General features: G+C 50.7%; 1 protein-coding gene across 1 annotated transcript in view; it reads right to left on the bottom strand.

Annotated features, from left to right (window-relative positions):
• Window positions 1-19968, bottom strand: part of LOC142044018 (uncharacterized) — a 98470-nt gene extending 78502 nt beyond the window's left edge. Inside the window, exon 1 of the mRNA XM_075055965.1 lies at window positions 19872-19968. Within this exon, the coding sequence (XP_074912066.1) occupies window positions 19872-19968 (97 nt within the window). The remainder of the gene's footprint in view (window positions 1-19871) is intronic.
• Between the last annotated feature and the right edge of the window lie 6989 nt (window positions 19969-26957).

The following is a 26957-nucleotide window of genomic DNA, read 5'->3' as shown; positions in this document are numbered from 1 at the left end:
TCACTGAGCAACGTGCAGATTGCTGTAAGCACAACTCTCGCAGGGCTTCTCCAAACTAACTGGGGTGAGTGTGTTTTCAAGCCATCAGATTAAATGTCCTAGAGACTGCTGTAGCAGTCTCTCATGCTGGGCTTGCAGCAGTGCTTCCAGCCTTTGCAGCACATTGCGGTGCTCCGTGAGCAGCAGGACTACATGAAGAAGTGACTTTGCTTCTTTTTTTTCTAGTTTGGAAGCGAAGCAAACAAAAAAATAATGTAAAAACTAGAATGGGCTTGAACTGCTGTACCTTTCCCACCAAACCTCCAGCAAAATAAATACTTTAAGGAATCAGCTTAGCCCTAAATACTTAATTATATTCATTCACTATAAAATCTGAAAAACATAGAGCCAAATCACAGGCCTACAAAGTCAATGGAGCTGTTCCTGCCACAGCCCAGGGACCAGAACACTGCCTTAAGATGTGGGACAATCAGCGTCATATACCTCATCTCCCTAAAATATTTGACTCCTACATTTCAAGAGCCTGCCCTACCCTCCTGTTATCACTGCCTTAAGGTACGGTGAGACAGACTGCATACAGCTACGACTGCACAGAGAAATGCAGTCAGGACCTGCAAGAGCTGGGCTGTCACTGGAGAAGGGATTGGCCAGCGCTGGGCAGCTCTGTGGACACTAATCCCTCCTGGAGAAGGAGCAATGGGCAGTTACTTTTCTACAGAAAACCACAGAGGAAGGGCACAGGGAAGGAGACATGACTGCCAGTCCTGGTCGAGGTCTAGGGAGACCCATGTCATGGTGTTCAGCAGCAAACTGTCAATCAAGCTAAAGAGAAACCCTGGCTGGGGTCTGGGGGTCCTTGAGGAGCTATAGATGAAGCTTTGCTCTTCTCAGCTGCAGAAGGAGCTACAAAAGCGACAAATCTGGGGCATCACTCAAACGCAACAGCAACCATCACCCAGAGATGTCAGTAATCTCCTGATTATTGCACCGTGCTTTGAGCAAGCAGTTCTTTTGCTCTCTTTGATATGGCAATTGTTGATGCTACAGGCTTCAAAAAAGACAACTACTCTCCTACACGCTTACCCACTTTCAGGTTTGAGATTAGAAGAAAAATCTACTCATTTATCCAAGCAGAGCAACATGCATCTCTTTATGCTGTGGAAAACCTTGATGCCCATCCCTTTCTCCTTGGCAGTCAACTCTCCTCTAGAGGCAGGGGTGTAAAGCAGCAGTAATGGACCAAGACCTCACCGTGCACAACCCCATCAAACAGAGGGGCCTTCTTCAGGCTGCTTACAAGCCAGAGCTTGAGCTGCATTAACCCCTGCTCTCTGCAGCAATGTTTGTACACTGGTATTAAGAAAGAGAGGAAAAAAAAGGGGGGGAAGCAATTAATAGGAGTGAGCTGGTTCCTGGTTGGCTCAAGCCCTCTCCAAGCAGGGAGGAAGGGGCAAGGACAGTCCCATGCTGGTTCTGCACATCAGCCAGGCTCTGGCTGTTTTATCAGGCCATTTATCTTAGTTACTTCCAGTCCTATTCTGTTTCCAATCAGCATCCCCTACCCACATGGCCTGGGCCCTGTGGGAATTCCAGTAAAAGCCTGAAAGGAATATAAAAATGAAACAAAAACACATTCAGGGAGATTAAAGCAGAGGAAAGGCAACTGTGTACTGTGAAAAGGAGCAGGGTTCATTTTCTCGCATCTTGCTGGGTGGAGAGAGCCTGGGGGAGTGCTGGGGGAGGCTCAGCCTGGGGATGGGGCTCCTGATGGCCAGCACCAGCCAGGAGGGCACCTCGATGCTGCAGCCAGATTTGAGTGAAGGAATTATTCCACTGCTCAGGGAGACGTGAGTGTGCTGCACGTGTACTCCACAAGCACAGAGCACGCCTACAAGCCAGAGCACGTCTGCCACCGTACCGTGAGTCACAGTCACATGCAGGAGGGAGCCCAGGGCCAGGGGCCTCTCTGTCATTTAAGATTCACGAGTTGGGAGCAAATCTTAATGCAGATTATGAGAGGTTGCTTGAAAATTAGCTCTGCCATCCTTGCACCTCTTTAAAGACAGAAGTGTGCAGTGGGGACCTCCATGCTTCCCATCTCCTTCAGAGAGGAAGGCTGAAAAGGGCTCCCTTGGGACAACATTAGTCCGTACTCTACCGAGCTGCAGCAGAGACGTGTTCACAACATGCTTCTGCAAACTGTTTCTGAAGGGGGAAAATAAACATAGCAAATAAAAAAAGCAACGCACAAGTTATTTTAATTAGGATCAGGAAGGCATTTCAGGGTGAACGCCCCAAACATCCCCACTTACTGTGCTTTAGCTTTCACTGCAGAGCAGTCTTGGACCGCACAAACAGACGCCTTTCTAGTGACACTAAGCCAGAAGAAATGCTGTGGAGGACATTTCATGTTCTCCAACATGGAAAGTATCCTGTGGACCGAAAATCCAGGACCAGTCCAAGGTAAAAACCACAGAGCCCATATAGAGTGGATGTAGGGGCTTTTGACTTGCTGCTCTGTGGATCTGCTTTTGGTAGAACACGCTACTTACTGACGCAGACAAAGACTTAACGCTCCAGCTGCTGGACTCATTAACAGCTCTGAATCTCTCTTTAATTAACCTTCCTGAGCCTCACAGCTATAGAGAAAAGCTTGGAAAACCTGACTGCTAATGGTTCAAGCACAAAAAGTTGAATGCAAAGGTTCAGAGGTGATTTTTGTTTATTCTTCTAAAACCTAATTTTTAATTTTTTTTCTTCTTTTTTAAAGCCAGGAGTTCATTATCCCATCCAGAAAACCATCCAGGTTACCTCTACTCCCAGGAGGAAGCTGTTGTCCATCCACCACATCCCAGCCCTGATGAAAGCTTCCATCTCCCCACAACACTACGACCAGGGTTGGTCTGGCCAGCCCCGCAGCAACTCCTGTGCCAGTCCCTGCTTGCTCCTGCCCAGCCCCAAGACCTCCTCTCTGACAGTAGCAAACACACTCACAGGTTGGCCCCACAGGTGAAGATGTGGGAACTCACATCTGCAGTGAACCGTCCTAGAGAGAAACATCGCCTTCCCCCGCAGAGACACCTCCAGAGAGTGGTTCTGGGTGAGGAACAGCCCCGGGCAGACCCCCCCAGCTCACAGCAATTGCTGAGATCATGATCCAACCTCTCCCTGCCCAAAGCACCTCTGCTGCCGTGCTACAAAGCGCAGGGGTGTCTCAGCTCCCAGCTGCTCCTTGTCCAGCGCTGGCCATTGGAAGCATCTCAGGGACCTCCTGGCTCTGTGGATGGATGAATCATCCCCAACACCCCAGAATCACCCAGGGACAAGGGGGAACCTCTTTTCCCCTTCCCCCTGCATTGGCAGGAGACAAGCACACCATGGCCAGGGGATGAGACATCTGGGAATCTTTGTGTTGGTCTGAAGCTCAGACCACACAACATCATGGCTGCTGGAGGCATCAGGAAGGGACTAACTAGAACTAGCTGGTTCCCTCTTCAAAATGGCCCCTAAAAAGAGCTCCCGTTAGGCTCCCTGGCTGGGACCCAGAAGTACACAGGAACCCAGAGGAGAGCTGACTCACTTTTCACAGGTTGGAGTCATTCTGGATCACTCCTTGCCCTGTGACAGTCAAACCCTTGATAACTTCCAAGGCAGCCACCAAACTCTTTCACTGGAGGAAACTTTTCCTGAGCAACGTGAAAGGAGGAGGGATGCACGAGCCACCCCTCTTCTTGGGGATCACTTTTAGAAGCAGGGTCTCCCCACCACCAGCCACCATGCCCAGAGCAGGCACCGCTCCGGGGCTGCAGAGCAAACACGTCCCAAAAGGGCGAGTGGGGCAAGGGAGCCTGGAGACAAGCCACAGCCTGTGTAACATCACTGCAGCTCCACCAGCCCCACAAGGAGCCAGGCAGCACATGCCTGCCAGATGCTTCACATTTGGGGAGGAGGGGAGGAGAGGTTCAGAGGTCAAGGTCACAAGCGATTCTTGACTCCATTTTTTGTGAAGGGGCCATGCAGGGGGAGAGGGAGCTGGGAGGAAATACCAGCCTGTGTGTGTAAAAACCATCCAGGGTGGGATTCACGGTCACGTTTGCACATGTTTGGCTGAGGAGAGGCAGGAAGCTGCAAGGCATGGGGGTCCCTCGGCTGAAACGAAGGGCTGGGGGGGAGGCAGAGCAGCACAACATGCCGGGACAGCCTGGGATGCTCCTTCCTGCATCACTTTAATGCCTCCGAGAGAGCTGCGACCACCCAGTTCAGGACCAGCCTCCAGCTACTGATGTTCCCCCTCTCCTCCTTCCCTTCTTTGTGGGAATGAAATGCCGCGCTGGGAGTTGCAATTCCCACATCAACAAGGCCTGGAGCTCCCTCCATACCCTGGGACTTCCTGGAGTGTGTCAGCCCTGTCTCCCCTTCCCCTCGAACGGGCGTCCGAGTATCGCTTGGCTCCTTGTACTTGAAATGAGAAAGCTGCAGTCTCTGACGTAACCCCAGACACTTCTTTCCAAGGCTCAAGACCAAGTTAAACTAAACCAGACCGCACATATCAGAAATAAGAGCCCAGACACAAAGGAACAGTTTTGGAAATGCCACTCTTGCCTCTGCAGGAAAATGCTCACCCAGCAGCGGTCATCTCCAGGTGGCCCTTCCAATGGCCTGGATTTAGATGGACCTGCCTCGAGCAGGGCCTGCACCCCATGATCCCCAGAAGTCTCTTCCAACGTGAATTATGCCATGACAATCTCCCACTCTTGGATGTGGGTGATATACCTCCTCTACACCTCCTGCCGCTGCATGTGATGTTAAACAGACTTGTAATATCTCAACAGCTATAAAGCTTCATTTCTCACCAGCCCAGCTCTTCCAGGGAGCAGCAAGCAACTACCCCAACAACATCAGTAGTGCTTCTGGGGCAGTCACACCCTGCCCACCCAGAACCGTGACTGCCTTGTATATTTAAGACAGAAAAATATAAAATCTAAATCATTAAACCACAAGAACCAAAGATATAACTTCTAAGCACTGCCTTCTAAGGCTAGCATGCCTGGGATAAACAGTGAGGCACAGCATTTTTACTGCTTTAATTTAATTTTGGGTCACTTTTGCTCAATCAGCATCCATCAAATGGTACGAGACTGGTCACTGAGCACAGGATCTGCTCCTATTTAAGCATTTTCAAGCCAGGAAAAAACCACCAAAACACTGTGATCTGGTGTCCTACAAAGAATATACCAAACAAGGTCTCCAGCTTAATTCCTACTTTAAGACCAACAGCTGTGGCTGAATTTGCAAAAACATCTTTCCTTGAGGAAAAACATCTAATCTGGATTTAAAGTCCTCCCAGCAACTAAAACTCTACCACAACCCAACCTTGAGGTAGGCCAGCAGTGAATTAAATAACATATACAATCAACATATGGGTTGTTACAGCTAACATGGGAGGTTACAATTAAAACCAGCAGAGCTGTGGAAGAAAATTAACAGCACTTTTACTGTAGAAGGTATAGGATTCCCAAAAGTCTGCTCACTTGGAGAGGAAAACCACGAGCGAGGCATTATAAAATAAACCCACTAATAAGTATTCAGAAAACTGCCTACCCTGGGCAGGCGCCTGATCTCCTCCTTAGAAAGAGCCACCAAAAGAAGTTTTTGCTCAAAGCAAATTAGCAGCTTAAAGGCTTACCCTGCAAAGGAGAGAAACAATGTGGACCTCCGCCATTAAAGCACGGTACGTGGTTTTGCAAGACCTGCTCGGTCCGAGCAGGATGACTTTTGCTTCCCACAAGCCACAGGCACACAGGGAGATGGGCACCGCTTTGGTTCGTCCTCAGCAAGCCAGGGAAGCAGCTCTCCCCCCGGGGGCTGGGAGCAGGTCGGGGTGGGCAGCCAGTCCAGGAGCCCCCACCTTTCGTCCAGGTTCAAGCCAGCCCGAGGGAGCAGGGGCAAGCGCTGACCCACCCGGCAACGGCAGCCTCCGATTTACGGCCATCGAAGCTGACTTCAGTCCCAAGGGATTTGATGCCAAGAGCTGGTGCAAACTGTATGGCAACTAGAAAGTACCTGGCCATCAGCTACGGCTTGGAGGGATTAAATACATGCTCACCTCCCTGTAGTTCCCACTGGCAAGCGGGAATGAGGATTTTCCTCCTCTGTACCAGCCCCAGGAGCAGGTCTGAGGCAGCTCTGACCTGCTTTGTTTTTGTCCCTGCAATGGATCCATCCCTGCAACAGAGCACATCTGTGGGAAGGCTGGGGGTAATTTCCAGATGCCTTTTTTTGCTGCCTATGGAGTATAGGAGGGCTCAGCATGGGACCTGAAATCTGCCCCAGTCTAAAGTCTTGTTCAAACACTCCTGTGTGAGGAACTCAGGCCCTTCTCTCCTCCCAAATGAGGACAAAACCTTGCAGTTATTGACATGAAACAGGAACAAATTGTGCAATTTTTCATTTAGGTTGTGGTAGGGAGTTTGGGGCTTGGTTTCCCAGGTTTGCTTTAAGGCCACAAGGCAGAAACATGATCTTCGTGAAATGAAAACAAACCTCTTCATGTGCTGCCAGGAATGAAGGTCCCTACGCTAACAGCCCTGCCCTGGAAGAAAGCAAGACCCTGCAATCAGCTGATTGCAGCCACTGAGTTCCTGCAAAATCTCTGGCAGCCACACCACAAAGCATCTCTATGCCGCGGTGCTGGCTGGGTTCAAACCTCTGTTAGAGAATTCGTGCGGAAAACAGCAGAGTGGCACTGAGGAGCCGGCTGGATGCAGGCACAGGCAGGAGTTTCCAAGTGATCTAGGACAGTGAGGCCACCCGGCCAAAAAGCTGTTCTTTAAGTCACTCAAACTCTATGTACAGAGCACACATCCACTGTTTTTTTCTCTCTTTCTCCCTCTTTCTTTGCAGGTCACTTTAAACTCTGTACCCCATGCCCTCTTGTTACTGGCCAGGGCGAGAAGGACCATGTGGCACGATGGAGACTAGGTCCTCTGTCTCCTCAGCTGTCTCACCCACATCTTCCAGTTTGCCACCCTCAGAATTAAAACATTCAAAATGCTCCATTAAGGGGAGAAAAAAAAAAAAAAGGAAAAAAAAAAGACAGCGCAGGAGTTGTTTAAAATCTGCTCACACAAAGCTCGCTGCCAACTTCAAAACCCTCTGCATCGCTAATGACCTTTTAATAGCTCTCATTAGAGAACATCTCTCTCAGCCCTGGTACATCACCACCTGCCAAAACAAAGACCAGCATTTCCACAGGCAAAACCCAGCTGTTTAATTGATCCATTCAAGGACTTCAGAAAAGTATTAATAATGCAACTCTGTCAAACTAAAGGTTTCACTCCTGTGTGGCAGATGCCTTCATTGGATGGCAACTCGTTTAACCTGCCTCTTTAATCAAGTATTTCCCACTCCCAGTGGAAGCTACCACCGAAAACGTGGCTTAGAAACAAAGGTTTAGCAGCAGGAAAGCAGAAAAAGTAATAACTAAATTTACCTCTTTCACTCTGAACAGCCATACTTAACCTGTAGCATGTACTTATACTCAAGTATACATATACTTAATTGTTAGTACAGAGGTATACAAGCACCCCAAAACACATCAGGTCTGGGTCCCACATGGTGCTGTATGCATAGAGAATACCCCAACAAATTCTCCTTCCTCGTCCTATGACTCTATAGTCTTCATGCTTGGGGTTACTTTGAACATCTCTTCTGATTTACACCTTTCAGGGATGAGTCGTGTCGTCCTCGCCTCTTGCACTGCAACATGGCATTTGTCCCCAGCTGGTGAGATCTGCTCCCAGCAAGCCCATCAACTCCTGCATTTCTCCATTACAATCCAGAGTGCTCTGCTGAAACTGCAATGGCATAAACATTGGCACTCACAGGGGAAGGGAGAGAGGGAATGGATAAGCATAAGACAGAGCAAGCTGGCAAAATAACAGCACTTCTTCAAAACATCATGTCTAGCAGGTTTAAAAAAAAAAAAAAGAGAGAAAGTGAGGAGCTAATGGAACATAATCTACTGCGTGGCTGCATTTTGTCTTGCAAAGAGATCTCAGCTCAGAGCCATTACAGAAAGAGCAAAGGCACGCATCTGTCTAGCATCACGCCCTGCTTTACAGACAGAAAGCGCAGGCAGAGAAACAGCAGCTAGTGCAGGGCCAGGGCAGAGCAAAAAATCAGGGAGCCCCAGCCCTGCTCTGTGTCACGGCCACTCGATCCCACTGCTTCCCGGTTCAGTCCTGACTTCAAAGGCTACGGACGTTTCATTTCCCGGGAATCACCCATCATAAAGTTAGTTATTGCGCACACGTGTGTGGAGCCCCTCCACCAGCGAGCTCTTGCACGGGAAGAGCACTCGGTCCTTAGCTCAGTCCCAGCCATCTGCTCCCAGACGCTCTCCAAGTCAGGGCACTGGGCATCTAGCAACTAGACCTTTCCCCACCCCCAAAAAAGGCAGGGATACTGGGCTAGCTTCTCCCATCAAAACCATCCAGATGAGCTGGTGTGAAAGATCCCAGACCCTTCTCTGCACTAAACCATCCTCCCCCCAGTCCCCCATGTTCTCCTGGTTTTCATTACCAGCTCTAAACACTTGGGATGGGCTGCTGCGGTGAGCATCAGCTGCATCCTCCACAGCTGCCTGCAGTATAGCAGCACAAGAGATTATCCTTGCATCTGTCATGGATGAGTTCGGGGCTGAAGTGCTTTAAGATGTCTCTGCAATATATTACCTACCCGCTTCTCTTATTTCTCCAAGTCCCGCTGGAAATATTTGATGTCTTATCAAACATATCAACTTAGAATACATCCATCTTCTGCAAGTGGGGAAGCGTACCTTTGCATAATGTTAGTTGTGAGGGTAGTCAGCTTTCCACAAAAAGTTAATTACCTTTCTGTAGGGGTTTTTCTTCCTTTAAGAAATAGAAACTGCTATTTGAGTGATTTTAAAAGACCAAAAATAATAATTAAAAAAAAAAAATTGACCTTCATTTGCACTCTGGTGAAAGCAACAAAAATCAACTGTTTTCCCTAGGCTAAATCTGTTTGACCTGTGCCCAACCCCTATAATTTCCCCTCAGCACATTTGGAAGGCAATGAACTCTGCACACCTTCCATATGGAGTCATTAAACACAACAAGGAACACCAGGTGTTGCAGCAGCAGGTCCCATCCCCAGTGCTGGGTGCCCACCGCCGAGCAGACCTCTCAAGTGAGCATAAATGCAGATTATGGGACTCCTTAGAGCAGGAAAAAAGGCTATATGCACACGCAAAGATTCACACCACCCTGGGAATGGGCTTAAACCCCATGGGAACATGCTTCAGCCTCATGCCATGACTCTGCTCTTGGCAGCAATATCTCCTGCCCGCATTTTTTTGGTGGCAGGAAGGTTACTGTGCCATTGAATGGCAAATGCCCAGCCTCTCGGAAAAGCACCCACATTAACTCCCCAAAGTGGTGCCAGAAGCTGCGAGTTATATGAGCTACAGGAGGTTCGGCCCTTCCTTTCCATGAGATGCATTGCCCCCACTCATCGCCAGCACCAAATCTGCACATCAGCTCTTTGCTACCCAGCGAGACTGGCCAGGGAAATGCATGAAGCACCCTACACAAGCGGCTGCAGCAATATTTCAAAGCTCACCCTTTGCGGCAGCTGGGGCCAGCGAAGGCTCAGCCCTCCCCAGCCTGGCACAAGCCCCCGATGCTCAACAAACTGCAGCAAGCATGAGAAATCCCAGCCTAGGGGAGATGCCAGCATTTACACCCTTGCCTCGATGCCCGGTTGTGATCAGACACTGAAATACCCTTGCCCCATCCGTCTTGTTTCAGAGCAGAGAAAACCCGCTGCCAAAAAAAAAAAAAATAAGGGGTGGGGGGTGGGGTGGAGATGGATGTTTTAAAATAGCCTGACAGTTCACTGAGGCATTTTGGATAAAACAGAAGAAATTCTGACATTCTTCTCAAGTGAAATCTGATCCAAGAGATCTGTGGGAATGGACCATCATATTCCATTCGGAGGGAGCTCAGTATTGATCTTCATCGCCTTTTGGAGCTGTGTTAGTTCCTGGGATTAATGGACCCACTCTCCTCCCTGCTCACCCTGCTTGACTGCAATAGGGAGGGAGAAGCAGAGCAGGGCAAGACAGCCCCCAAGGAGAGGCGATTTGGTATCTCCTGGGCTGTACAATGATTTCTCCAGGCTGGAAAGGGCTTTACTGGGGTTGAACTGACCTGAGTGAAATATTCTATTTCTGTTTTCTCAATGAAAAAGCTACATATTTTTCTGAGGGAAAATTTTATGTAGGAAAATCTTAGCATCTCAGCTGTAGAAAGTGCATTTTCGTGTTGAAAACACACCAGAAAGATGTGGGGGAAAATGTTTCCAGCTAGCTCTGATGTTTGAGGCTAGATTCCCTTCCCAATACATCTCCGTTTTCTGCCAATTTGTTTACTAATCACTCCCATCTTTCAAATAATGAACTAATTTACAAAGAACTTGACTGTGTCAAAAAAAAAAAAAAAAAGCAGTGATGCCCTTGCAGGCTGAACTGCCATGGGAGATGCCATGCACACTCGGATCAGCACAGGCATTTTTCAGATACAGCGCAGTGCAAGCATCTTTCCAATTTTCAGGTACATCCCACATCCCAAAGGGCATTGTGCCTCCAGAAAACCCCAGCTGCCTCCCTCTGCCTGGGCAGCCGCAAAGCCGCACGGTCTACACTAACATCTTCCCTTTCTTAAAAAAAAGAAAAGGAGTCAGAGCTTGGTAAGCCTAAAAAGAAAACTGTATGTGTCTAGAAAGGGGCAATCACTTTTTGCTCCTCATGACGGATGCTGAGGGGGACCTGGAAGAGAAGCATCCAAGGATGAACCTGCTCTGGGAAGGACAATGCAATGTTAACAGAGGGATATTCGTGTTAATGCCAGTGTTAAGCTTCTGAGAAAGTCTTGTGTGGATTAACTGCTTGGCAAAGTCTTTAATGCGCTTGGTTATTCAATAAAGTTACAGCAGCTCAAGCAAGCTGGTGTGCATCACCTGGTGAATGCTGGCAAGGTAGCTGGAGCTTTCCCTGAGCCTCAGTTCTGGGAGTCATGGGAATTAGGCAGAAACTCCCCTTCTGCTCTAAGAAGAGGATTTGTGAACCTGCTTCCTGTGGAAAAAAGCACAGAAGTGTGTATCTGTGTCTTGATATTCCAGAAATAAATATTGGGTCCCTTGACAAACTCTTCAAATGTTTTGGACTGGCAACACTGACAGAAAGACTTGACAACCTCCAAGCATCGAAAAGGACACTTGGGTGAGGAGCAATTTTGGCATAGCTATCACTATTCACACGATGCCCATGGTAATTCGGAACCAGCCAGGACAACTACTCCAGCACAGTGCTCTGCTGAACAGCCTCAGAAACCCTCCCAAAACCCTGAGCCGACCAGCCCTGGCTGAAACCTCATTAATTAACCACCCCATTACCCTCTCCTCCCAGGAGTGGGCACCCATGGAAAGGCAGGAGGGGGGAAATCCACAGGCAGCGCCCTGTTTGCCTTCCCCAACAAAAACTCCTGCAGCAAGAATTCCCCACCGCAGCTCCCGTGAGCTTTAGAGGAGGAACCAAGCCGCGTTTTAGGGCTTGCAACAGGGCAATGGCCTCAGCAGGCTGCAGCGGAGCGCATCATCCAGCCCTGGCCACCAAGCAGCGGATGGGAGGAGAGGCAGAAAATAGAGAGGAGCTTTGATGATCAAAGGGCTGGAGAACCTGCCCTGTGAGGAAAGACTGAAGGAGTTAGGTCTGTCCTCCCTGGAGAAGGCTCAAAGGGACCTTATCACAGTATTCCAGTACTTAAGGGGTGGCTACAAAGAGGACAAAGGCTCTTTCTTCACAAGGAGTCACATGGAGAAGACAAGGGGCAACAGGTACGAGTTGTACCAGGACAGGTTTCATCCTGATCCAAGAAAGATTTTTTTTGCGGTGAGAACAATCAGTCACTGGAACAACCTCCCCAGGGATGTGGTGGAGTCCCCATCGCTGGAGGTTTTCAACGTACAATTGGACAGGGTGCTAGAGAATCGCATCTAGGCTCCCTTACTCACAAAAGGTCGGACCAGATGATCTTCTGAGGTCCCTTCCAATGAGGGTTGTGCTATGATTCTGTGATTTGATGGGGGTTGGGGTCAGGCTGCTGAGCACCCTGGGTGGCAAGGGTCTCCTTGCCCCCTCCCAGAAATGCTGCCCCCCAGCAGGCACCACAGGCAGGGAGGAGAGGGAAAAGAAATCAGCAAAAAGAAATCCACCTTATCACAGCAAATCTGGCACTCCTTCCCGCAGAGCTGCTGTAACCTGTCTATGAAACCACTGCAGCAAATCCGATGGAACAAAGGGACTCGCGGCCGCTAGGGCGAGGGGCTGCTGCGTCCCTCCGTCCCGCTGCCTGCCTCCCATCTACCCAGCCAGCACCAACAGCCATTTGCCGGGGCACCCTTGTCCCCAGCAGCACCGGGATCGGCACGATGTGACCTCAGGCGGCCTTTAACCCCGCAGGAATTACACTGCCGGGAGGGCTGGGGGAGCTAGGCCAAGTTCCACGTGGGTAATTAGTGCTGCACTAATTGCCATCATTGTGGGACAGAGATGCACTGTCAAGGTTGATGTGCCCTAAACAGAAGCTGATTTTTGTCACCATGTTGCTCTCTCGAGTTCTTGGAGTGGGAAAGGCAGGGGAGGAGGGTGCTTAAGTCTTAGAGAGGTTTTTTTCTTAATTGATGACCACAAGAGAGCAAAGCTTTTCAGCCGACTGCTCTGTCACAGGGGCTGCAGGTTGAATTAAGACTTTGCACAATGAAGGAACAAGAGGGACAAGGAATCCCTTTGCCACCAGCTGGCATTCAGGAAACACTTCGCTCTGCCAACGTCACCGTCTGCCCCCAGCGAAGCAGAGCCCATGGCAGCACCAGGTCTCACTGCGCTGCTACACCCCACGGTGCAACTGGCAGAGCCGAGGATGCTTGGCCTCTCGCTGAACTCTCCCACGCTCACTGTGTGATGTGAAGGAAGGGGACAGACCCAGCCTTGCCAGCCTGGTTTGTTTAAAAATAGGGAGCAAAGCACAAAAAAAAAAAAAACAAAAAAAACAAAAAAACCAAAAAAAAATCTTGCTATGCAATGGTAGGTTGGGACGAACAGCCATCCGCTCTCTTTTTAGCTGAAGGAAATGAGGTTTCTGCGCTTACATCTGTCCCCCGAAACGCTGCCAGGGCCGACAGGCAGGAGCAGGGAGAGACCCTTTCCCCACCTGCCTGGGTAAGAGCCGCAACACCAGCACAGCCCCTCGCAGATGCCAGAGCACCCCTGCGGAGGAGGGTCCCTTCCTCGCACCCGCCGGAGCCGAGCCTGGAGCCCGCACCCAGACGGGGCCACGAGGACCAAGCTCCCAGCACCCAGGAGTCGCCACCAGCCACCCGATATCCACCACCTCTCCGAAGGGCCTCCTGAGCTTTCCTTCCCAAACAAGCGTCAAACAAAACCAAATCCCAGAGGAACAAACGATCCCATACGCCGCAGCGATCGGGGAGCAGGCTGCTCTCCTCGGAGGCTGAGCCGTAACCATCCCCAGCTACTGACAGTGGTACGCAGCCAGCATCGCTTGCCCACACAGGCTTAACACCAGCCCCACGGCCCCGCGATGACTACGAGGCTTGTGAGAGCGAAGATTAATGTTATGTGTATATATAGCTCATACTGAACATACACAAAGAGCTCTGGCTTCCTCGGCCGGGGGTGGAATGACGTTATGTCAGCCCCCGCGGCGCAGCCGGGACCTCAACTGGGAGCAGATGGCGGCTCCCCCTGCAAGAAACGAGGAGACTTTTGGGAGCCTGCCCCAAAGCAAGGGGTAGGGACAGCCACCCCGAGCTGCTTCTCACACCAAACCCTGTGTCCGCCCCCCCGGACCCCTCCACCTCACTGGAGGCAAACCCGAAACCAGCGCGGCTTAGCTTGGGCTTCAGGCCCGGGACCAGGAGCTGCTTGCCAGCACCAGGCTTTGCCTGGGAGAGCAGTGAGGCTTCTGTCAATATTTCGACAAGGGCAGACACCAGTTTAGGCGTAACAGCGCACGGCCCAGTTCAAACTGTTTATTTTTCCACGGGTGTGATGAATGTATCATCTAGCTCAACTCCCTGGTAAGTTTATATGATCGTAAACCTGCAGCGTACAGGCTATCCATTACACTTCTCCTCTAGAAAAACCTTCCCCTAAGGAACAGCACTTACTCACCCTTCAAACCCTTTCCCAGCACACTGGAATTTAAATGTAATGATTTCCACCTATTACATGCAAAAAATAGAGGTGCAAGCTGGCATCCTTGGCTGCAGGGCAGGCAGGAGCACCTCGGTCCTTATTCGCTCTGCCCGGTGGCACGCGTGGGGACGTGGGCTGTCAAGTGCTGGAGTCAGCCCAGGGCAGGATCCAGACCTGCTGACACAGAGAGAGTGGGCACTTTAAAAAAAATCGACAGGGAGAGAGAGTTTTTAGGAAATGAGGCTCCATACGCTCCATTGCTCGTGGAAAGGTTTAAGATTTTATAACTTGGTCTAATCTGGAAGGATTTCTCATGGGGATGCTGCCAAACTTCAAGTCTGCGCTCCAGCTTACAGGAATACAAATACGCACTGAAGACAGGGATCCTGGGAACTGCTGGACAGTTTTGGCTGAAATTTTTCAAATAATTCAGCATGAGACAGACGTATAACAGACTTTTCAATCCAAAGAGCTCAAGTTCGGCGAAGTTAAACACCACAGCAAAAAACCATCATCACAGCAGCTGTCTGGATACAGCAGCCCCAGGAGCGGTACCAGCTCTGTGCATGCACACACCCCCTCAGTGTCCCTGCATCCCAGTGTACACATTGCTTACGACTTTGCCATAAGCATTGTGTGTCTCCCATCACCTCGGGAAGAAAGCGGTGGCAGGTGGGATGGCAGCATTTAGGGGGGCAGTGTGAAAACATCCAGCACATGCCACATCCTGAAATGCAGTGTCATGTCCTGGGTCAGTGCCTTCTCCTCCAGACATGTCAGAGGAAATTGGGGCCACATCCAGTCTGGGGTTCCCAAAACACCCAAGCAAGCAGGCACCCGACTGCACTGAGTTTGGTGCAAGTGGGAATACAACCAAGCGACCAAAAGTTATTAAGTGCAAGTGATGGCATTTGTGCCATGCACGTTTTGTCCAAGGGAAAGCAGCAAGGGCCCCTGCCTCTACTCACCTCCTCCCAAGTCGTGGACAAAGGAACCAAAGGATTTTAGGGTGGAAAAGGGCTCTTTCATCTAGCAGATAATGGCTGGAAACTGATGCTCAGCAAACTCAGACTACAGATAAGGGGGATGTTTTTCAGCTGCGAGGGCAATCGCTCACTGCAGCCCACCCAGGAATGGGCCAGCTTCACCATCGCTCCAAGTCTTCATGCCGTGGCGGGACATCTTTCACATCATGTAGGAAAATGGATACACTCCTTCAGGCCCGGCACAGAAATCACTGCACCGAGTTCTCTAGGTTTTGATTCTTCATTTTGCAGGGCAGCAGAGCTGACCGACCCACCAACTGGCCATCTCAGCCCCCTGGGAAGCAGCGCAGCCCTGCGGCAACCCCGCGGCAACCCTGCATCCATCCTTCCAGCCCCTTTCGAATGGACCCGAAGCACGACAGACCCAGGCTGGCTCTCCCCTCCACCCTCTGGTGCAAAAAAAACTCAGCTAAGAGGAGTGCATGAAGGACCTCTGAGATAAAAGCTGCATTGTAAAAATATACTGGCAGGCTGTCTGGCGGCTCACGCAACTTTTGCAAGGCCTGAAGTTTTAATCGTTTGTTCTCTGCCTTCACAGGGGCAAACAGCCACAGGGGAAGGCTGCACAGATGCTCTCTGTGATGGGGATAGAGGCAGTGACCCCTGTATTTATGTCACTTTAAATGCACAATTTAGGGTCTTGTGAGGGGGAAAAAAACCCCAAACAACCATATAATTGCCTAATTGAGGACTCCATAGTAACGTGCATGCACCGGAAGGTCAAATGGAGATGACATGAAGAGTCCAAATCTGGTATTTCTGGATTTTTAAGCAATCTGACTTGAAACTAGTTAAGATTACCATCATTTTGTAAGCTTTATATACACACATATGCACACACACAAATGTGATCTATATCATATAAAACATATGCTATCGTACATACACAAATAGTACTAACACATCAGAATTTATGTATGATTTTGCATATTTACATTAGGTTAAATGTTTATTTTACAAAGTCCACATACACATCCTACACATACAAGCACACGATCGCATAAGACATCAGATTTGAGGAGCCTTGCTGCACAACACTGTATTCAACATTTTGGAGTACCAGACCTCCAGGAGGATAATTTACTGAAAGACTACTTTCACCAACCCTCAAGCAAGAAATACCATCTGCAGGAGCCAAGCGTTGCATTTTCAGATGCATCCCTTAATTAAGCAGATTTTAATTGGGCGACTCTAAGCTTTAATTAATGGCAAATTGTTAGTGCGCATTCATTTTTGGGTCATGTTCCCAGACGGGATTTTTCTGGATTGGTTTGGAGAGTTTTGTGTTTTGTGGGGCCAGGTCGCAATTATGGTTATTGCACTTTACAGGGAAAAAACAGCTCCCAGGAGCCCCGGAGCCACTGGGCTCCCACTATACCAAGGAAGTTTCCCACTTTCCCCTCCTTCTTAACCAGAGTATCCCCTGAACAGCAGGGTGAGCTCAGCAAAGCCCCCAGAAACACTCATGTTGTGCCCACTGGCGCTGGCACATCTTTGCACTGGGACATGGAGGGGGGATGCTCAGAGGCAGTTGGGGCTTGTGCAACCCCACAGCACCCCAAATACAGAGAAACGCTGCCAGTGCCACCTTTCCCCCACCATCACAGACCCACAGCACTGTGAGGGGTCTCACTCAGGAATCGTTACAGCTCAAACCATGAAAAATAGGTGCAAGTTCAATAATTCAGCCTTGGGAAGGAGGCACCTGGGGCTTTGCCTACCCCACACAACGTGCCATGCACATCAGCTTACACACAGCTCCACAGCAGCAGTGATCACAGGGAGATCAGCTCCCACCCACTGCCTTATAATGCTCCCCTAAAAATCAACCTCTCCGCCATTTCCAGGCCGGCTTGCTGCTCCAGGTAGTGTGTGGATTAGGGCTCAAGGGACGGATTTGATTCAGTGCAAACACTGTTTGCTTAAAGGGCTTGGGTGTGCTCCGAGGGAGCAGTGCTCACAGAGGACAGGACACCGGGCATCCCCATTCCCAGCACGCTGAAGTCAATTCCCACCCATTTCTGGCACCCTTGGCCCTCCTGAGATCATCAGCGAGCATCCTTTTGGTAACAGCTACAAACACAACAAATGGCAACAGCCTAGTTTCCCTCCCAGATGGATTCACCTCCTGCTTTTACAACCCAAAGCCCCAGCTGGGGCTTATGAAGTTAGAAACTGACTTCTCCCAAGCATGAGTCATGCAAACCACTATTCCAGCTTGACACAAGGGAGGAGATGGTGCCATTCTGTGACAGCAAGACTGCAGAAATACCAACTGCTTGCTACCCCAACCCAAGCAGAGAACCAGGAGACATCAACAAATCACCTAATCTTGACTGAGCTGGAGTGAGAAAAGAAGACAGGGATCCTCATCTCCTAATGGATCCTCTAAGAAACGGATCCTAATTTCCTTCCAACCCTAAGGTGCCACAAATGCCACACACCATGCCCTCTCTGCTGCTGCACGGAGCAGAGGGAACGCGCAACCTCAATAAGGTCCACCAGCTTATAATACCAACTCCCGGCTCAAGTCATTAGCTGCTCTCCTCTGGCACTCACTCCCCGCTTCAATTATTCCCCACTTGACTCGGGCTTAGTGTGCAAAGCACCCGGCCAGCCGCAGGAGTGCCACGGGTCACTGCTCCAGCTTGCAAAGCCAAGCCCAGCTCCAAGGTCAGGAAGGCTAGCCAAGCTCTGCAGCCGGCTGCCCCTCGCTCCCCATCCCTCTCCTTGAGCATAGTTACTGCAGCTGAGCTGCACAGGCCTTCCTCGGAGTGGAACTGCACCATCAGTAGGGACTGGCTGAAAAACAAGAGCCTCAACCCCAAAGAACTGTCTTGTTTTATGCCAAATCCTGAGAAACCCACACTTTTGGAGGACTGCGCCCCATTCACCAGCAGGATCTACAATAAAACCTGAAAACCCGCCTGAGCTCGTGACCTTTACCAGCCTGGGCAGCAGCGATCAAAGGGTAAAGGCACACATCTGCACGATGCTCAGTCAAATCCTCCTCAGGGCAGCCCCATGACCCAAAGGAAATAAGAACATATAATGAGCATGAAGCTTCCTAATGCTGCTACAGCCAAATGGGACTTCCAGCTCTTCCCTTCCCTGCTGTGCCCAGGGAAACACTGGGCTGCAGACACCCCTCTCTGCGCTCTCCCTTCCTCCCCACACAGCGCAGTACCTTCACCGGAGTTATCACCTCCCAAGTTCCTCAGTTCAACCCCAGTCCCCCCGCACCTTATCCCCACTTGGATTTTGCTCCAGTTCCAGCCCCTGGAATGCAATTCCCAGCTCAGTTTCCCAGGCTGTGAACTGCATCGCTCCATCCTTGTTTCCGAGCCAAGGTTCAAGCGGAGTTATGCGCTACTGAGATAAATCAGTGGTTTTCCTCTCAGAAACACATTCCCACCAATGTGGCTGTATCGAAGCCTCTGGCATGCTCAAACACGCATGTTTTTGGGCAGGGGTTCACGCAGTGAACAGGAGCACGAGGTCACTGCTTCTGACTGGGACCTGTACATGTTAGCACAATGCAAATGCAGCAACAAGTGTCTTAGAAACAGTCAGTCCTTCCTTCAAAATAAACATCCTTTTTATAGTCACTTTATTCAAGTGTTCGCCATCCCCTGCACAGCCTGTCACTTCGCAGTGAAAAGTCCCAGCCCCATGCACCAAACTTTGGAAACGGCTGGCTTGGAGTTTTCATGAGGCAAACCAGTCCTGCGCCCCGTTTTATAGGGTGAGGGGCCTGGACCCCGCTGTGTCCGTCCCAGGCGGGAGCCGGGCAGGGCCTCCTGCCCCGGGGAGAGACAGGACTCGGCGTTCCCAAAAGTTTCATGAGAAGTTTCAGAAGAGTGACTCCGTGACCAGCCGCAGAGGGGAAAGACGAGGGACGTGGAGACGTGCTGCAGTGCCCCAGATACAAGAATAGCTCCAGCTGTGGCCCCCACAAGCCCATTATGTTATATTATACCTCAGAGAAGCCATTCACAAACCCCGGCAAGCCCGGCTGCTCCGCTCCTGCAGGGCGAGGGACCCCGTGCCCTCCTCCGGAGACCCTTCCGCCCCACCGAGACCCCCCCAAAGAGAGCCCTTCCCTGCCAGCCCCCAACGCCGCCCGCCCGGGCCCGGCAGCCCACGGGGGGTGCCGTTCGCAGCGGGAGAAGCCTTTCAGCCCTCAAAGCAAGCGTGGCTGCTCCGCGGCCGGGCTGCCGGAGCACCGGGGGGTTGTGTGCGTGTGTGTCCGTGCGTGTCCGTGCGTGTGTGTCCGCGTCCCGACCCCGGCGACGGCCGCCCCATCCCCGCAGCAGCCCGGCTGCCGCCGGGGGCCGGCCCCGCTCCGAGCGGCGCTCCCCGCTCCGGCGGACCCCCGGCCGTCCCCGGGCTAACAGTGCATCCTAGCGGGGACCGCCGCGCCGAGCACCCCGGCCCGGGCCGCCCCAACCGACCGCACGCCCCTCCGGCATCTCCCCGGGGGCTCTCCCAGGCTCCCCCCCCCCGCCCCGGTGAGCTCCTACCTGCCTGCAGCCCGGAGCCCGGCTCGGGGGGCTCCAGCCCCTCCGGGTACAGGGGCAGGGCGCAGAGCAGCGCCAGCGCCAGCGCCCCGCAGCGCATCGTGCGCCCGGTCCCGGCCCCGCCGCATCCCGGAGCCCGGCCCCGCCGCCGCCGCCGCCGGGGCAGGCACGGCCCCGCCGCCCCCGCCCCCGGCCCGCTCCGCCCCGGCCCGCCCGGCGCTGCGGGGGACCCCCCGCGCCCCCCGCGGGGGGCACCCCGCTTCCCTCCGCCCCCTTCGCCACCCGCACCCCTGCAGGGGTTAACCCACCGGCCGGCGGGCCCAGCGCTGCAGGGGTTAATGTGTCCCGTCGTGTGCGTGTGTCCCCCAAACGGGACGCTCTTCCAACGCTGCAGGGATGGAGGGGGGATCCCCCCCTTGGCGGGCGGAGCTGCACTGGGTAACACGCAGACACACACGCGTGGACCTCAGCCGGGTGCTGCGGGGGTTAACGACCCCCCCGCCCCCCCATGCTGGTTTGGCCTCTATAGAGAAAGGAGGCACCCCGCCCCCCCCCCCAAATAAAAGTTGCTGCAAGCGGTTTTCGGGGTGCTTTACTCCCAGAGCTGTCTCCCAGCCCGCTGCCTTCTCCAGTGGGCGGTGGGAACATAGCAGCCTCCTGCCCTGGCATTTTGGGGTGGGTGGGGGACCCCCAACTCTCCTGCGAGAGCTGTGCTGGTCCTCTGCTTTTAACACTGCTCTTCTTACCCAGAGTCTGGGCCAGTTCAGCCCCTTCTTGGCATTACATGGGTTACACCCCACCTCACTCAGGTCCTGCCCAGCCCTCGCACCACTGCGGGCTCCTCCCGAGGGTCGGGGCACTGTCACCCTCCCAACCGCTCCGTAGCAGCAGCCACAGCAGCATCACAGTGGAAGGTATTTGCAGGCAGACACCCCAAAAGTGAGTTTCCCCAGTCGCCACCCCAGACAGCCCCACGTCCGCGGAGAGCCCTGCTCCAGTGCTGCCCCACGGCAGCCCCTGCTCTGTGCTGCACATTAAGCTCTCTGGTAGCACCAGTGGCACAGACCCTGACGCTGTGGCCACACCGCTTCCCAGGACTGCTCTGCCCTGTGTGACAAATCCCTGGACGCTCACAGAAGCCCTTTGGGGCTTTAGCTCAGGCCCACAAAGGAGGCAGGCTCGCTCCCAGTCCATGCTAGTATTTTCTCTGCAGCAATCACCCAGAGACGCCCAAAAATATGGGAACCCTCAGCGAGGGGCAGCCAGACCTGCCTGCCTCCCGGTGGATGTCCCTGCCAAAGCGCAGGAGGTGATCGAGTGCCCGGTGGTGTCACCTGGCCGTCATTTTGCGCAAACGAACACTGCACTATGGCAGCACAAAGTTAGGCTTCTGTAAGCTCGTCTCTTAAGTCCCGATTGCTGCTTGATCTTGGGGAGACGTGAGCCCAGCTGGGTGCAAAATGCTGCTGCGCTCACCCCTCTCTGCCCTTCCCCTGCCACGCACCGACTCGGCTTGTCAAGGAAACGAAGGTCAGAGACACTCAAGGAGTCATTTGCTTTGCCGTGTAGAGGACTTTATTTGTCAGGAACATGTGACACAGGTTTGGCTTTCCTTTCTCAGGTGCTGCTGAATCCCTTTGATTTCCACAGCTGTGACCTTCTGTCCCAGCAGCACAGCTCTTGGCTCTGTCCTGCAGCTAGTCTCTGCTGTGGGACGTGCAACCGCCTCGCAGCGCAGAGGCTCTGCCCTCCGCTCCTTTCACATACCACCATCCCACTGCAGGAGGAGGGTTTTGGGGTAGATCACCTGCAGAACCAGGTCTTTTAAATGCTCTCCACTCCATGAGGAGGGAAAAAAAACTTGTAAAAGGCATACATTTATTCTGCCACAGTCCTGTCAGCTCAGCTCAGCATCATCTTTTTAAACACGCTATCATTTTGCTGAATCCAGTAATACAACACAAAGCACATCCTCCTCAGCCTCCTGCAGGAAAATGGGGTTTTATACCCTGTGGGTATTTCAGACTTTTGTGCAGGAGTAGCTGGGCAAGGACCGTGCCTCCTCCTCCTCCTCTCTTTGTGCTGTGCTGGGCAGAGAAAAGGCTGCCAGAAACAGAGAAATAATAAAAACAGACACAGACAAAGCCAGTGCCGGGATATTCTGTTTCAGAGCAATGACAGAAAGTGGAGATGAGGATAAAATGAATAAACTATGGTTATTGATACTGTTTTCTTTGAATTAACACAGCTCCGCTCCATCAGCATGTCCCAGGCTTCCTGAACGGGTGAAGGGCTCTATTCTGGTGTTTCCATCAGTTTGCTAGGGAGTTGGCTTGCTCAGACCTCCCTCCTCAAACAGCCTCAGCAGCTCCTTCGTGCTGACTCACCCGCCTCAGGACTTCACCCCCACAAATATTTGCACAGCCTTATCAGAGCCACCCTTCTCCATCACCGTGCAGAGCTCCTCACAGCTATCGCCGTAAATCTGTCCCCAACCTTTCATCATTTTTGTTATTGCTCCTTTTCTTTGAATTCCCTCCAATGAACCAACGTGCCCGCTAGTGAGATGCCAAATTCCCAGCGTCACTTCACTAGCACCCTACTAGGAGCTTGTGTATGTAAAAAAATCATGCACACATCAGTGATTTAAAACACCAAGACATGAAGGAGGCAGAGTAACCTGCGGGAGCTCAGGAGACCTTGTCCTCGCTTCTGCATTGGCTTGCTGGGTGACCCTGGGCAATTTAGTCCCCTTGCGGTGCCTCAGTTTACCTTTTTTATCACATGAAGATGCAAAACTAGCCTCTTTTGCTCTTCTGCAAAATAGTTTGGAATGTGCTGAGGGACAGCGTTGAGTCGAAGCTCGTTATTATGATCAGGCACTTTCTGAAAATGGTGCTTTCTACAGCCCAGAAAATATCAGGAGATCTACTTAGGGTTGATCAAGAGGCATGAATTCCACTGGGATGAGTAATTCATCATCTTGGAGGGCACACAGTCTGCAAATGTGGCTGGAATGGGGAATCAGCCGGATGACATTGGGTTTTCACGCTCTGGGGAGTACAAAAGGCCAAATTACCTGAGCACATTGGACTCAGGTGTGTTCAGTGTCTCACCCTGAGTTTTCTGCATCCTAAGACAAATATTTCAGGGAATGACACTCAAAGAGTGGCAAGGGGAGATGAATCAGTCTTCTTCCATTTTTTGTTTTGCTAGAAAGTAGAAAAAGCCTGAAAACACTACCCCTAATAGTAAAACAAGGCATGGAGGTGCTGTCCTTGGAAATACTGATCCAGATTTTATCTGTAGGTCTGGGAGTGGAGATACAGGGAACAGAAATGTAGTGGTGTCTGCCGGCAAGATATGCCCCTGATGGGAAGAGACCTTGTGCAAACCCACTCACAGCAGCTTTGCATGAACAGTGTTACACTGGTCATGAGAACCAGGCGGTACCAAGGACGAGGTACAAAAATAGAGCCATTTTGTGGAGTTCAGCTGAACTCAAACAGGAGTGAAGCAAAACCGGGAGTTTCAGCTCCAGTGTCTTGGATGTGGGAAATGCTTTGAGTCTGGTAGCAGGGATCCCACCTGCTCCAGCTCTTTCATCCTAGAACTCAGGCAGTCCCTGGAGAAGCTGTTGGGTGCATTGCTGCCTTGGTCTCAGGGACTGAAAGAATACAACTGAAATAAGGAGAAATAAAGAAAAAATACATTAAAAAAAAAAAGGCAAAAAGCTGCCAAAAGGCTTTTAGGATTTGAAAACACATATGGGATTGTAAACTGGTCTCGGAGGTCCTCTGTGATACACATCTGGAGGGGAGAGGTTGCTCATCTGGTCCTCCAGGCAGATTCCAGCTCCCCAGATGGTTGAGGTGGAGCGAATGCCACGGGCGTCTCGGCTGAAGTCGGGATGCACACTGATTCTCAAATCTTGCGCTGTTTTTCAAACCTTCCCTTGTACACTGCTCAGACACATTCAGAAAGCTCCGTTTCTCAAGTTTACTTGGGATAGCTCAAAAATGTAATAAAAATCCTACTCTTCTCCCCTATGCTCCACTGTCCTCCCGCCCAAGAACCCCAAACCCTGCACAGACCAGACTACAAGCCGAGAAGTTCTTCTGTTCCAAACTTTGCTAATAACGTACCGTGTGACCTCAAGCAAAACCATTTTCTTCCCATGCTACAGCCTGGCCTGGTGATCAGGATTTCCTTGCATTTCACACAATACCCGAATCTCAAGTGGGACCTTGGGTGGTCTCATCACAGAAAAGATGCAATAAGAGGGAAGAAGAAGAGTTGAATACTAAAATAGACCTTGTGCTCTGAAGAGTACTGAAAAATGCAAAAATGCGATGGTCCTCCCTTCAGCAGTGCTCTACAGCTGCTATTAATTTTTCTCAATAATTTTTTGGAGAGTCCTTGGCATTGTCAGAAGCGTCATGCCAGCAGACCCTGATGCAGGAGATGCATGCAGTGGATTTCTCCGCCTGGTAGGGAATGAGAGCAGTTCTCCAGTTACGCAAAGAAATGAAAAGTTCCTTCCTCGTGTACCAACAGCCCTTGGGTTTTTCTTCTGCTCAGTGCAAGCCTTGGGAGTAGGAACTTCGAGGTACACTCAGCAAGTAGTATTATTATTATTAATTTTTTTTTTCTACAAGTGCTATGGCACATCCTGGACACGTGGCAGACTGACACCAATCCAACTCCACATGCTGATTTCCATGCCCATGCCTACCTGAGGTAGCACCAAGAACACTTGCTGGGAGTGGGTTTAAGGTTTAATAAGGGTTAATGCTAAAGGGAGCCGCACGCCCAACATTTTTGCACATCAACAAGAGAAACATCTGTTAAAAACCTCAAAGGAATCAATCACTGCTAGAGTTTTTCTTGTAGCCCTCAACTTAAATTATGCAATTTTGCTGCCTGTTGGACTCCAGGAACTGTAATCTCCACACTGCAAAGGCAAATTTACAAACAGCTCCCTACTCAGACTGAGCATCTGTGAAGCCTGTACGGAAACAAACACAGATGTGGCCAATTTCTTACAGCATCCCAATTTGGGCTGAACTAAATCCGGTTTCACACCAGATCTCACGGGCTGTCACTCAACGTGGCGGTCAAGCCAAGCTGCCTCCCGCGGCTCTCTCCTAGCCAGCCCGCCGGGTGGGAGGCTGCTTTCAGGATGGCGGTCTCCCGGTCACTAGGCACACTGCACACACCATCTTTGAATTTGTAAGGTTTTTTGCTAAGTTTTTATTTTAATTCAAGGACTTTGCTTCATACAAAATGTAATTGTAGAAACAACTGCAGAATTCAAAGTTTGGCTGATAAATATTACTCAGGCAGCAAACTAGGCAATCACAGAACCTTTTTTTTTCTTTTTTTTCCCCTTTTTTTTGGGTAAAGTTCCACTTGTGTTGCATGGTTGGAACTTTTATAATTTTTAACACTGTTTTTTTAAATATAAAGTTTTGCAACAAACCCCCAATTTATATCAAATATAATTAAAAATTAACAACTGATGAATACATTGTATCAAAAAAGTACGAAGATAAACATTTTCCATGCACATACTTTTTATATATATGTATATATGTATATATTTTACATGCAAACATTACTTATTCAAAGTACAGCCACTACGAGACTGGTTCTGGATGCAGAAAACTGATCGGTGCAATTCAAGTTTGGCAACTCACTATGAGGATTCTTGGAAATATCATGTATGCATTGAAGAGACAGCAGAGAGGCTGTAAAAAAAGGTAGGAAAAGGGTTATGAACAATTGTGGTCAGGCTTGTCTGTCACTGGCATCGACCGCTACGAGGCGGGTGGAGGATTAGACAACTTGAGATTCTTCTTCGTGTTCTGCCTAGGAATTGGAGTGACCCAAGGCCATAGTTTGGCTGTGTGCTTCCAGATGGTGTGTTAGTGCGGGGCTGTGGGTTTGAGGATCTAAAATGGTAGAAGGGGAAAGGCGGAGTGGAGAAAAAGACAAAATTATTCAGTACAGAAAGACATCTCTTTTGCTTTCCAGTGTGGGTACAATGTTTGCATGCACTGTCAGAGAGATTGCGTTTTCCCTCTCCTTTACTTCCTGGAGTAAAATAGTAATGTTTTCTTTAAAATTTCAGATAAAGTGTTTGTGCCTTCATATAAGGAAAATGTATAAAACATTTGGTCACAATCATGCTGAAGCCCGAAACAGGAAAATCCAGCAGATAAAGCTACAGAACGGATGAAGGTCTTTCTGACTGTTGGTGGTTTGGATGTGTTTCTGAACGTGTCATCTTGTTGCATAGCCCTCCGTTTGCAAATTACAGCTGTTACTCATGGCGGACCTCCAGCTACCGCACTTCTTTTATTCGAAGTGCACATAAATGCAGAGACAGAGTTCTAGACAGGAGTTATCCTTTAGCAGAATCCAGGGATGAGATTGGCCAAAGATTATTATTTAGTAACAGGACAAAAAAAAACAGAGAAGGAAACAAAAACAGGTTGAATTTCCTCAACAGAAGAGCTACAGGAGATGTGAAGAGCCACCCTACAGCAGACTGCTCCCTGCCTGAGGCTGAATTACTTTTGCTGAAAGCACACGAGACCTCCTGAGAGTTTTGGCAGCATCCAATACCCTCCAACCACCCCAGCGACAAAACGAATCACCAGGGTCCAGCAGGATCTCTACCTGTCCTAAGCGACCTGGAGAAGTTTCACAGTTCTGGGGCTTGGTAGATCCTCTGAAAAAATTCATCTGTCCAACCCTCTGTTCTTTCCTATCAGCATTTTTAGCGATGCGCTCATCTGGCACCTCCCACCCTTCCTCCTCTAACCTTTTGTCAACGTACTACGTGTCCTCTGGCCGCCCTGTGCCCCAAATTAGCCCTACGACGGTTCGTCAGACCACAGACACAAGGTCCTGCCCAGGCTTTTCTTTCAGTGCTCCCTCCCCACCAGCACATCGTGGTTGCCTCTTTCTCAGGCTCAAAGTGCAGAAATCCACACATGCACAAAAGAAAGAAAATGTCCAATGCAAGAGTCATTACAAGAACACAGAAATCTCATCCCTGAGAATCAGAGTTAGAGGTTTTGC

This window comes from Buteo buteo, chromosome 23, assembly GCF_964188355.1.
Source record: "Buteo buteo chromosome 23, bButBut1.hap1.1, whole genome shotgun sequence".
NCBI classification, from domain to species: domain Eukaryota; kingdom Metazoa; phylum Chordata; class Aves; order Accipitriformes; family Accipitridae; genus Buteo; species Buteo buteo.
The sequence above is the reverse complement of the archived record's forward strand: the minus strand, read 5'-3'. Positions and strand labels throughout refer to the sequence as shown.